The 12,773-nt window shown below is 39.1% G+C and overlaps 1 protein-coding gene across 3 annotated transcripts; it reads right to left on the bottom strand.

The window, feature by feature from the left end:
* Positions 1-1,281: 1,281 nt before the first annotated feature.
* SFR1 (SWI5 dependent homologous recombination repair protein 1) lies at positions 1,282-5,573 on the bottom strand. 3 transcript variants are annotated; one of them, XM_070780792.1, is made up of 4 exons: positions 5,446-5,573; positions 4,212-4,327; positions 2,937-3,347; positions 1,282-1,972 (listed from the first exon to the last, which is right to left on the bottom strand). In XM_070780792.1, the coding sequence occupies exons 1-4, from the start codon at positions 5,456-5,458 to the stop codon at positions 1,781-1,783; spliced, it is 732 nt and encodes a 243-aa protein (XP_070636893.1). In that variant the 5' UTR covers positions 5,459-5,573; the 3' UTR covers positions 1,282-1,780. The 3 variants fall into 3 exon arrangements, with proteins under 3 accessions (XP_070636893.1, XP_070636892.1, XP_070636891.1); XM_070780791.1 differs by having other exon boundaries at positions 5,472-5,522; XM_070780790.1 differs by having other exon boundaries at positions 5,427-5,449.
* Between the last annotated feature and the right edge of the window lie 7,200 nt (positions 5,574-12,773).

The following is a 12,773-nucleotide window of genomic DNA, read 5'->3' as shown; positions in this document are numbered from 1 at the left end:
CCTCAGCCAATGCCTTAGAAATCCCCCTTACTGTACCCCCACCTCCTCCCCAACTCTCCCAAACCAGAGTCTCACTGATGCTGTACTTCTTCCAAGTGGACATCTGAGGGTGACTCCAGATGTGCTAATCAGCAGTGGGGCAGCTGCAGTCAAATGCCAGCACCATTACCAGGGAAGCCACTTCCCCAGCCCCACTTAGGACTTCAGGCTGAGCAGTAAGAAGCAGTGGAGGCTGGTCAACATAGCTTCCCAGGGATGCCCATCTGGGAAAACTAGAGCCAGGGAAGGCCCATGTGAGGACTGGGCCAGTCCTCTTGGATTCACAGAAGCCGGTGACAATGGCAATGTCTAGAAGGTAAGAATTGGGGGAGGGGAGGGTGTGTTACATGGGCACTAACAGAATGCATACAAGAACAGAGTCCTGATATGCCAACATCAATAGTTTGTTGGCTCATGGGGAAGGACTGGATTGAAAAAAAGGAGCACTTGGGAGTGGAGGGGGAAGCTTAGGGTAATAGCTATTTACCAAGTAGTAGGGAAGTACTTTTTTTTTTTAAGAGTTTTTTTTTTTTGGTTGGGTGTAGAGGGAAACTAAAACAAAAAAACCCAAGCAAAGCTGTGTTAGCCCTTAAAATGGCCCAAAAACCCCAGAAAGTCCTCAGGAAGACTGAACCAAGAAACCACTGACTCACAGAGTTCTCTCTCTGCCTTTCCCTCTAAGGGCACACTTAAACACACAAGCTTTTCTGCTTCCAAGTTCACATACAACCACTCCAGTCACAAAGAGACAGGCTTTCTTTTCTTTATAGTTTCAGATTCTCAAGGACTGGGCCAGATTGGGTCATATGTCTGTCTATGGCCAGGATAACAGACTAGGTACCGGTGGGTTTCTGGCTGAGTCACTGTTAATGGAGTAAAAGTGAAAGTCACTCAGTAGTGCCTGACTCTTTGCCACCCCATGGACTATACAGTCCCTGGAATTCTCTAGGCCAGAATACTGGAGTGGGTAGCCATTCCCTTCTCCAGGGGATGTTCCCAACCCAGGGATGGAACCCAGGTCTCCAGCATTGCAGGCAGATTCTTTACCAGCTGGGCCACCAGGGAAGCCTATTAATGGAATAGATATGCTAACTTTAACCTTTTTCACAGGTATGATTGTAAAGGCAGATGAATATAAAAGACGCTGTATACCATGCCTTGAAGTGGGAAAATGAGCATATGTGGTTTTATAAAAAATAGATGACCATTTCACTAAATGAGATACAGAATACAAGTGACAAATTTGAAGAGACAGAAATTAATATAATTTTGAACATGAGTTTAAATACCTGCTATACCATCCAGATAAACATGTGATAAATGGGTGAAAACAAGGCAGAGGCATAAACTTACGGGAGGCAAGTATTTTTAGACAAGTTTACGTTTAGACGTTCACTAGATGGACTAGTGAACATTTAAAATAAAACGTTTTACCACAATAAATAAGATAATGTATTAAAACTCGTTTCCACAATTCTCTAAATTATCTTAACATGATTTAATTAAAAAAAATTTTTTTCACCTTTCTTTAACTGGCAAGTTTTCTTTGGGAAATTTATTCAAAACACTAAATTTTCATTTTTGAACCTTGTTTATATATAACAGAGGCCCTAAATTGATCCAGGTTCACCAGGATACCTTTCTCCAAGCCCTAATAGTTTATATCTTCCCTTTAAAATGTATAAGTATCTTTTAATTAAGTTGTCATTCACAAAGATATTCTGGAGAAAAAAATTATGAATTAAACACCTATAAATTCTTCTTCATTTCTGTTATAGTGTAGCAATTTATCATCTAACCCATAATGGTCTATCAGCTGAGTAAGGCTTAGTTTCTTGTTCTCCTCAGACATAGCTGACTGCAACTCATAAAGCAACTGCTGGCTACAGCTTCTCCACTTCTCTATTAACAATTGTAACTGAGACAGGTCATTCTGAAACAGAAACAAAAAAAAGGCACAAATGTATGTCATCCTATTTTAACTTACTTAATGAAAGTTGTTAAATCAGTCAATGAATAGTAGGTTTAAAGGGTAACACATTTGGACATGAATGAGACGTCTACCCAGGAAAAAAGAAAAATGGTTTTAAGTAAAAATCTTACCCTCAGAGAAAAAAATAAGGCAAAACTATGTAAAGAAGTAACAATATAGGTTAAAAAATATCTACTTTTTCTACTACAGCTATACTTTAAAAATTACATTCAAATTAATATTTTTTAGTGTCACAATTTCATAAAACTCAAGTAGTTGTATTTAGAGAAATCCTAAAAATTCAAAAGAGCAAATAAGATATAGCATTCCATCACTGATTACACACTGGAAAAGAGCCATTACAATATAAATGAATAATCCAGATAAATAAGGGTCATCTTCCAAGTGCCCAAATTCTATTTACTTCAACCTACCTGGGTCGAGATCTAAAATTTATTATATTTTTGTTGTTTTCTTAAAGAAAGTGCTTGAAACATTTTAATAATTGGTTGGTAATAATTTAATAACAAAATCATTACTAAAAATACTTTTTATTGTACTCTGTGGCCCATTTTTAGCCTTTTTCTCTTCACTGTCACTGTTGCTTCTATTCTCAATGCAATCTGCAGCTAACATTTGAAACTTCTAATACTGCTGTGGGATGGAAACGAGAGAGAAAAGCTTCAACTGAATATTAAATGTGGGCCGGAGCTTTCAAAAATGTATACCTGGTGTTTAAGACCTCTTTTCTTAATCTATGACTTATATTTAAGTTAAAGTTGTTGGAAGCCAGGTCTCTTGGTAATTGGCTTATTTCTCAGTATTGTAAAATAAAGTTGTATTTTCTTTTTGAAATACTTTCCTACCATTTATCTAAAAAAAAACAAAAAAAATTATTAGGCAATGGCTCTGAAATTCTTCTCACCTTTGATCTATACATTTTGACTAGCTTCAGCCTCCGAAGAAGGTCTTCTTTCTCTTGAATCTGCTTCATCAATTTTGCTTTTTCTTTGTTTAGTTCATGTTTGGCAAGATTCTCATTCATAAAGTCATTTTGGAGATCACTGCATGACTCAGTATCAAGTGATTTAGATTCACAAACATTGATATTCTTGAAGGTATCTTTCAAATATGTACTTTCTTCAAATTCACTATCTATGTGTTTAAAATTTTCATGAAATTCCAAACAGCTTTCTTCTGTTGAAGGTGCTGATTTCTCTGAAAAAGTCTGATCATTTTCCTCACTCTCTACTTTAAGCCGTTTTACCACACTGTAACAGGAATTAAATGAAGATCTGGTTTTCCTTAATCGTTCTCTAAGGGTTGCACTCATAGGCTGAAAAAATGCATCAAACGTTAATAATGTCAGTCAAGAAAAACATTCTTGATATACATAAGTCTACTAGGAATCAAGACTAATTTCTGTGGTAGACACCACTAGATGGCTTTCTGTCTCCATATATCTAAAGTAACCATCACAAAATTTCTTTCAATTTCTGGAAGCACCACTAAGTTTTATTCTCTTTTTAAGCCAGCACCCTTCTAAAATATCATTGAGACACTTATCTCAGTAATCACAAACATTTGTTCAGCAATTAGTCCAAGCCTGATATGGTTAGGTGCTTAGTTACAAATTAAGGAAAAAGATCTTTCCACCAAAGACCTCCATGACATCAAACTTTTTGTTTGGAATGCTGTAATAACCTGAACTGAAAATAAATGAAAATAATTGAGTCAGGATGAAAATCTAAGGGGAAGGTCCAATACATTTTCTAAAAGGAAACACCTAAAATGATTTGTTAATAAAAATGGTACTTATTAACCTGCTGCTAAGTCACTTCAGTCGTGTCCGACTCTGTGCGACCCCATAGACGCCAGCCCACCAGGCTCCCCCGTCCCTGGGATTCTCTAGGCAAGAACACTGGAGTGGGTTGCCATTTCCTTCTCCAATGCATGAAAGTGAAAAGTGAAAGTGAAGTCGCTCAGTCGTGTCTGACTCTTAGCGACCCCATGGACTGCAGCCTACTAGGCTTCTCCATCCATGGGATTTTCCAGGCAAGAGTACTGGAGTGGGATGCCATTGCCTTCTCCAACTTATTAACCTACACACTGTTAATTAACAATGTTCAGTAGACTTAAAACCACCATTACTGCAATACTTAGAAATATACATCCAGTGAAAGAACTAAGATTTTCATACTTGTTTTCTTGAACTACTTGAATTGGGAGATGGTGGATTGGCACCAGCTTGTGGAGTGCTAGGTAACATCAAAGCCGAGTTTGATGGACTTTCCATCTTGAAATCTTGCTTTACTTCTAAAAAACAAAAAATAATCACAAAACAGAAATCAAATTCGCCCACACCTCTATATATTCAATTTTAAACAAATTATTGTATATAACAAGCCAAGTAACTTCCTTCTTTCACTTAGCTGTGATTCATTCTTGCTTTTTTGTGTGCAATTTTCTGTTTACTTCTCTAAATTAGATTGTTGGTCATTATGGTGACTACTAGTTTTTTCATGACAAGTTACCCAGCTAGCATCTCAGATAAGAACTCTCCATTTGTTTTTACTGACTGATAAAATAATGATAAAAGTCTCAAAACCTGCCATATGGGGGTGGGGGGAGGAGAGTAACAGTCAGGAATTCTTTAATCTCATTAAGCCAGTTTCACAATGAAGGAAAATGTAATTGAAATCTTTTAGTGCTTTAAGTGAAAATCGCTCAGTCGTGTCCGACTCTTTGCGACCCCATGGACTATACAGTCTATGGCATTCTCCAGGCCAGAATACTGGAGCGGGTGGCCGGTCCCTTCTCCAGGCGATCTTCCCAACCCAGGGATTGAACCCAGGTCTCCCGCATTGCAGGCGATTCTTTACCAGCTGAGCCACAAGGGAAGCCCAATATTTTCTTTAAATTTTTTTTTAAAAATATTTATAACTTCTTTAAAGTGCTTGTCGGTTAGTTTTTAAATTGAGTTCATCTTATGCCTTTATCTATTGATTACTCTTCCTCTTGATTATGGATCACATTCTATTTCCCACTATTATCCCACTTAAACATAATCAGACCTGTTACATTACCCTAATTCCTAGAAGCTGTGTGCCTAAAACTAACGACCCCCGGGGGTGAGGAATAAGGAGCACAAGCACAGGTAAGTTTACTCCTGTCTGCATGGTTTTCAACTAAATAGTGAAGAGACCGTGAAAAGGAATGACTGAAGTTTCTCAAATGCTACAGGGTAAAATACCAGAGGAGCCCTTCCTCCCCTCCCGCCACTACAGAAGGCCCACACGAGCCCTCGGGACACCCAAAACCTGAGGTGGAGCTGAGAGGTGCCGTGACAGCGGAAAGGGAGCAGTATTCAAATCCCCATCCGATCCCCGAAAAAGTTCAACTGTCAGACACCCACTCCACACCCCGCACGGTACCTCCCTCAGCCATCCCCAGACAGCACCGAGAGCGCGCCAGCCGCGGCGGCGTCTCAGAGGCCGGGCCGCGCGGGAAGAGGAAGAGACGCGCGATTGGCCAGATTGATTGACACGCAGCTCGTCTTCGCCCAGCGCCCGGAGAGGCGGGACTGCGCGCGCGCACGTTCTCAAGACTCCGCAAGGGGGCGGGAAGAAACGGAAGGGCCGAGACGCGTGATTGGCCCAGTTGACCGAGACGCGCGGCTCTGAGCTGTCCAGCGCCAGAGAGTTGGGGCGCTGTGCGCGCGGCCGTTTGTTGGGAAGAGCTTTAAAGCAACTAACGGTTCCCATGAGGGGCGCGCTTTTCTTCGCGGCTTCTCCTCGCTCTCCTTTTTTTTTTAATACCGCCTTCCTTTGCTGCTTCCTGGTTTTTGTGTTTCTAAAGGACGCCTGAGAATGCCCCTCCTGTTCTGGCTCCCGTCAATCTCTTCGCGCTCCCCACAGCAAAGGCCTTTTTTCAGACTCCACGGGACCCAGAGACTCCGGGCCTGCTGTGTGTTGTATTTCCAGCTTGTAAACTCCAAAGGCAAAGGCTACATAAAGAAGGGTCAATGGCCCGTTGACAGTCAGACACATTAGAAATCTAAGAACCCCAGCGGATGCAGTAGAGCTTCTTTTAGACTGCTGCCTCAAAGTCTGCGGTCCCGCCACGGGCCGTTTTGTTTTTTTTTTTTTTCCTTCTTTTGGCTAATCTACCTGAAAATTTGGATTTCTTAGCTTGGCTCCGAATCTTTTCGTCAAATCTGAAAGAAAATGTAGCCCAAGGAAAGTCGTTGGGGTGCAATACAGGAAGCAGAACAATGACTTAGATTAGGTTGGTCCAAACCCTGGCTGAATACTGGGCAGCGGCATCCTCGGTCTAACCTTCCTTGTTTCCTGTGTAGCGAGGTTCCGTTGCTGTGCAACAACAAAGTGAACTAATTGGGTGGAGCACTGAGTTTGGGAAAAGACAGTTGAGTAATTTCTGAGTCACGTGGGAGTTGGGAATTTTAGCGGGGCAGTGTTTTGAATTCTAAGGAATAGCCATTTTAAACGTTGGCACTGTCTTTTTACTAATATCTGATATAAATGGCTTAGAAGTAGCAAGGACCCAGAAGGAATAACTGAGTGCTAAACAGTGGAATGTATCCACAGAACTTGAAGACCACCTAATGCAGTGATTAAGAACATAAATGTTGGAGTCAAATTACTTAGGTTCAGATCCCAGCGCCTTTATTTTGTGTTGTTTGTAATGGAGTGTGTCTCTGTCTCAGCTTCCTCATCCATAAAGAGGGGATAATAGTATCAATCCTAGGATTTGAAGAATTAAATGAGAATTCAGGACAGGCAGTGAAAAGCAGCAATAGATATCTAGGAAGCACTCAAAAGTTGTTATATAAGGAACTACAGTATAGTCATCATTCTCTAATTGATCTAAAGGAATGCATCATATAATCCTTTCATCCATCCCTTATCTCCCCTCAAAAGGCCACAGATTTTTAAAAGATGGAATGATTTGTAGGACGTAAGCCATAAATAGCAGAAAACTTGGAGCTGCCACATATAGTTAAATAATGTATTATGATTCTTCTAAAATTTTCAAAAATTATATAAATCTCAAGGAATTTACAAAATGAAAGTGAGAAGTTGTGATTTTGGCTTGCTAAGCCACAGATCCAAGTCTGTACATTTATTTCTCCCTTTATGCATCCATTGGCATCAGTTACACTGAAAAAAGCAGAGTGATTTGTCCTGACACTAGAAGCACAATGCACACTCTGCATATTCTTTACACCTTGGGGCATAACATTGGGTTGTTTTTATGATTCCCTAAGATCAGCTGCTCCAAAACCCTTTTATCATTATAACCTAAGCTTAGAACTGTGTTTTTGCTGGCTCCATAAATGAAAACATCTTGCCTAGCAAATGTTCTGACTTGCTTAGTATATGAACCTGTATATTAAATGGATTGTTTTGGCCAGATTTTCAAAGAACTTCAGGAGTACTCAGAAGAACCTGTATTTCAGAAATGTGCATTTGTTGACCTACATCTCTGATTTCCAGTGTTGTTAGAACTGAACGATTTTCCCATGCACAAGTTTGCATTTTACTTACTCCCATTACATACCAAAGTGTAAATAGACCTTTCACTCTCAATTTACTGTAAGGGATCTGGAATATAGCCTCTATAGTTTTCACTGTATCTTTAGATAAGGCCTAGCAATCATTTCCATGTCTTTCAGAGCCTGAAGTTTACTGGCCTGTAAGTAGTTGTTTCCCACACATGACATTGTATGTTTCATAGTATGTTTCAAACATAGTATGTTTCATTGTATTCAAACTTCAGGCAAGGAAAAATCCTGCCCTAGAGAACCAGAAGGCAAGGATCCTACTCCACCATAAATAACAATTTGAGCAATAGAATTCAGTGATGATAGTAATTAATATTAACCTAAGGCAGGCTTTCTCTGTGTGTTTTTAAATTTCATACCCAAGGCTACTGTTCACCACTTTGTTATTCATCAGGGTGTGGTGAAATGCTTCTGTCCATTCTTGTCTATGATTATTGTTGGTGAGATAATGACATAAACCGAAAAACCTTTATGTGGGTTTTTTCTTTTTTAATAGCAAAAAGAGAATAGTGAATAGTCTCTCTGTCTCTCTGTACAGCAAAGCACACATACATACACACACACTCTTTTAAGCTACAATTTAAATTTTTATTATACTAATTTTTTTTTAATTTTTAACATTACTTTAATAATCTTAATAGTCACCTCCGGATGATCTAGATTCCATTCCATTGACTTTTCTTATTGACAACAAAGTTCATATTGTGTAGACACAGTATCCATAGGTATTTTTTAACAATTAATATATAAATACACACTTTTAAAACCAGAATTCAAATTCACTTGGGTGAGATTAAGTTGATTTATAAATTGCATTAGAACAAGTTAAACTGTATAACACTCACAAGAAGGTCTACTAAATTCTCTCAACTAGCGTTCAATATTTCTTATGACGCTGGTATATAAGTTGAAAGACTCTCCTCTAGGGACTGTCATACAGAGTGAAGTAAGTCATAAAGAGAAAAACAGATGTTGTACAATGTCGCTTATATGTGGAATCTAGAAAAATTATAGAGATGAACTTATTTACAAAGCAGAACTAGAGACACAGACATAGAAAACAGACATATGGCTATAAGAGGGGAGGTGAGGGTGGGAAGAACTGGAAGATTGGAATTGACCTATGTACACTACTATGTATAAAATAGATAACTAATGAGAACCTACTGTATAGCACAGGGAGCTCTACCCCTCTACCCAGTGCTCTTTGGTGACCCAAGTGGGAAGGAAATCCAAAAAAGAGGGAATATATGTATACATATAGCTGATTCACTTTGCTATATAGCAGAAACTAATACAACATTGCAAAGCAACTATACTCCAATAAAAATTGATTAAAAAAACTCTAGGTTTCTCCTGCCATGAATTCAAGTCTCATCCTATAGACCTATCCATGATGAAGAAGATGTATTTTAGTGTGCTGTTATCTCATAAATTTTCCTTTGAATAATTGACAAACTAATTCTATTTCTTTTCACTATTGCTTAGTTATCTTAAATGGAATTCTGTAATGTTTAATTAATTTGCTTATAGAGACCATTGAAGACTGTTACCAAAGGGTGTTCTTTGAGAGTAAACTCTTTAATATTTTTTCATCAGGTTAAAAAGAGAGGATTTTATTTTCAACTTCAAGAAGGAAGAGCCCTTGAATTAGATATTAGGCATGCCTGAATGGTTGCCTCACTGAGTAGAATGACTACTTCAAGCAAACAGGTATGTGGAGGGTCAATGATAAAACCTGTTCACCACCAGGCAACCATAAAATTGATCTGGTAACTAATGTTGAGGGTAGTATACTGAATAAGAACCTAAAGAGATCCTTTCACATGAAGTTCCTGTCCTTTTATTCTATTAGATCTGGCATTTTGTCAAGTGCATTAGAGACTAGAGAAGTAAGAGTGTCTATGATTCACTGCTATTAGTGGGGTGTGTTCTCTTGGAGAAGAATAGAGTGATTCAGGTTAGATTAATAACTGTGAGGAAGGGGGTAGGGTGTGGGTGAGTGGGAGGGTCGTGGCAGAGGAGCTAGATTGTGGAAAAGTAATGGTAATAAAAGTATTGCTCAAGGCCACATCTTTCTCAGATCCTTTATTAACTCAGAAATGTCACTGCTACATCTATTCAGAGGGGGAAAAAAGGCAATAGATGTCAGCAAATCCTCAAGCAACAAAACATGTCTTATAATCATCTTCAACCACCTGAAGTTTGAGAGATAACAACTCCCAAGATAATTTCACAGTATTGAAATCTGTTTGAAGTGCCGACAAAGAAGTCAACTCAGTTTTCTACTCTCACCTCTTATTACTGTTTTAGTCTTGAAAATATAAAAGATTTCTTTTTGGTGATGCTTTTTTAAGATGAAGGAGTAAGAATGTCCATTGCTCAGTGGCTAAGTTGTATCCAACTCTTTGGGACCCCATGAACTGTAGCCCACCAGGTTCCTCTGTCCACAGGATTTTCCAGGTAAGAGCACTGGAGTGGGTTGCCATTTCCTCCTACAGGGGATCTTCTTGACCCAGGGATTGAATCATATCTTCTGTATCTCCTGCATTGGCAGGTGGATTCTTTACCACTGAGCCTCCTCGGATGCCTTAAGAATGTATATTAGTACCAGGAAAATAAGGAGTTAAGAGACGATTCTACCATGTTCTAGGACACTGTTGACCTTTTTGGCTTCTGCTCTTCCACATCTTGGCAAACTTTGATGGTAATTATGCATGGTAAGTTGCTTCAGCTGTGTCCGACTCTTTGTGACCCTGTGGACTGTAGCCCACTAGGCTCCTCTGTCTATGGGATTCTCCAGGCAAGAATACTGGAATGGGTTGCCATGCCCTCCTCCAGGGGATCTTCCCGACCCAGGGATGGAACCCCTGTCTCCAGCATTGGTAGGCGGGTTCTTTACCACTAGCACCATCTATAGCAGTAGAGTAAATCTGTGAATTATTGTATAACCAGGAATTTTCTGGTCCAGCTCAGGATCTAAGGGCTTCCCTGGTGGCTCAGACAGTAAATAATTTGCCTGCAATGCAGGAGACCCAGGTTCGATCCCTGGGTCAGTAAGATCCCCTGGAGAAGGATGTGGCAATCCACTCCAGTATTTTTGCCTGGAGAACTCCATGGACAGAGGAGCCTGGTGGGCTGCAGTCCATGGGGTCACAAAGAGTCAGACATGACTGAGTGAGTAACACTTTTACTTTCTTTCAGGATCTAAGAGCTAAACCAAAACTTGATCCCTTTGCCACCACTCCCAAAGGCAACATAAGATGTCTTATATTTTCATCATGGACGTTTATGAGCAATAGGAAACCCACTGAATGCCAGAACCTCTGACCATGAGTTCTGACTCCCTAGGGAGGATCCCCTGGAGAAGCATGGTCAAAGGTGAGGAAGACAACTTGACAAAAGCATCTCTTCCTTTCCTTGATCCTCTCCCTTCCACCTCCAAAATCATGGCTAGTGCTCAGTAACCCCACACTGTGTCTAAATTACACTGCTTGCCAGTGATATCAACATTACCCAGCTCTCCACCTCTATCACACTTCTGTGGCTCTCAAAAAAATAATGTATGAAGTTTAATGATGATGTTGATGACCCACATTTAGCAAATGATATCACTATATTTTGTAGTCAAAATATATCCCTCCCATAGATAGGATCTTGGAAAAAGAACATAGAATACAGCCTATATTCACCCTCACACGGTTCTCCAAGACTTCATTCAGCTATTTAAACTTTATTAACAGAAGATTAAGACAGGTAATACTTTTCATTCAACAATGTACACTTTTAGCTCAAACTCTTCCCAAGTTTCCACCTCCCAAAATTTCCCCATATGTCACTATGGTTATTATTATAGCAGCTATCCAGTACATATATCATCTCAGTTATTTTTCACTTTTTGTAAGTTATGAATTCTGAGTCAAATTATCCTTTTCTTTGTAGCCACTTTCCAACTTTTATCTTCTTTTTAATCATTAAGAAAGTTATTTAATTTCTTGTCAATACTCCACAGTACTCTATTATACTGTTTTTACTCTCTTCCTCATACTTGTTTATAACTTGTGAATCTGTACCTTTTTAATAAATGCTGGATATTGATAACTCAACCTTTATGCTGCCAAAGATGTGCTGAGAGTGAAATTCATACCAAGTGCAGGAATAACACTCACCAGCAAAGATGGTTTTCTTGACAGGCTTTCAAGCCTGTCATTTGGCAGGAAGCATCCCTTGATACCAAAGAACATGGAGCTGGGTTTTGGAGGGTAAGCAACTAATCACGTACATATTTGTTAAGCAAGTTCCTAAGAAATTATAAATTATAAACTGCACAGTTTTAAAGGAAAAACAACAACAACAACATTACTACGGGTTGGCATTCTCTGAAATGCTTTCGTAGCCTGACTCTGGGCCATTGAAACAGGGTATTTTGAACGTGCATGTACAAGTTTAAGATTTTTGTTAAGCTGCCAAATATTTTAATATAACAATAATTAGCATAAAGCTTGTGCAATTAAGCTACCCCAAAAGTAATGAGTTTGAATCTTTGGCAAGATGCTCCTCTTTAAAAAAAAAAAAAAAAGCAGTTTCCCAGTGCATATTATTTTCACTCAAATCTATTTTCCTGAGGTTTTGAAGGTATGTAAACCTGACTTTATTTCATTCTAATAACTGTCTACAAGGATAGCAGTTTATTTTCAGTCACTAGATTTTAGGATGAATCAATCAACCAGTTTTACCCACCAATACAACCCTATAAATACTTTCCATTTTTATAGTTTGAAAGAATCAGGTTTACTGTTCCCCTCAATCTAGGTAGATTCTTCTGCACTCAGAATGGGATTAAGTCCCCAAAGTAAGCTCTGGGAAGAGAATCCATTTCAGAAAAAGAAGTTCATGGATATCAATGATATGAAAGATGTGGTGAGCCAGTACCTGGAGTCACTTGATTTTAAGGAATGAAAGTAGCATGTTATCACAGTTGAAAGACTACTGGTAAGAATTACATGTGGACTATTGAGAATACCTCTGAGACTCAAACTGGACATTTACAAGTACTAATTAGCAGTTCTCAAGGCAGACCTTGCAAATGCATCACCTTTCAATCAATACTCAAGCTAATATTACAGGAAGCTCTTCTGGACCACTATGCTGGTAACTGAAGCTGTCCTCAAGAGCTCA

The sequence above is a fragment of the Bos indicus genome, chromosome 26, assembly GCF_029378745.1.
Source record: "Bos indicus isolate NIAB-ARS_2022 breed Sahiwal x Tharparkar chromosome 26, NIAB-ARS_B.indTharparkar_mat_pri_1.0, whole genome shotgun sequence".
Taxonomy (NCBI): domain Eukaryota; kingdom Metazoa; phylum Chordata; class Mammalia; order Artiodactyla; family Bovidae; genus Bos; species Bos indicus.
Note: the sequence above shows the minus strand (reverse complement) of the source record. Positions and strands in the feature narration are given on the sequence as shown.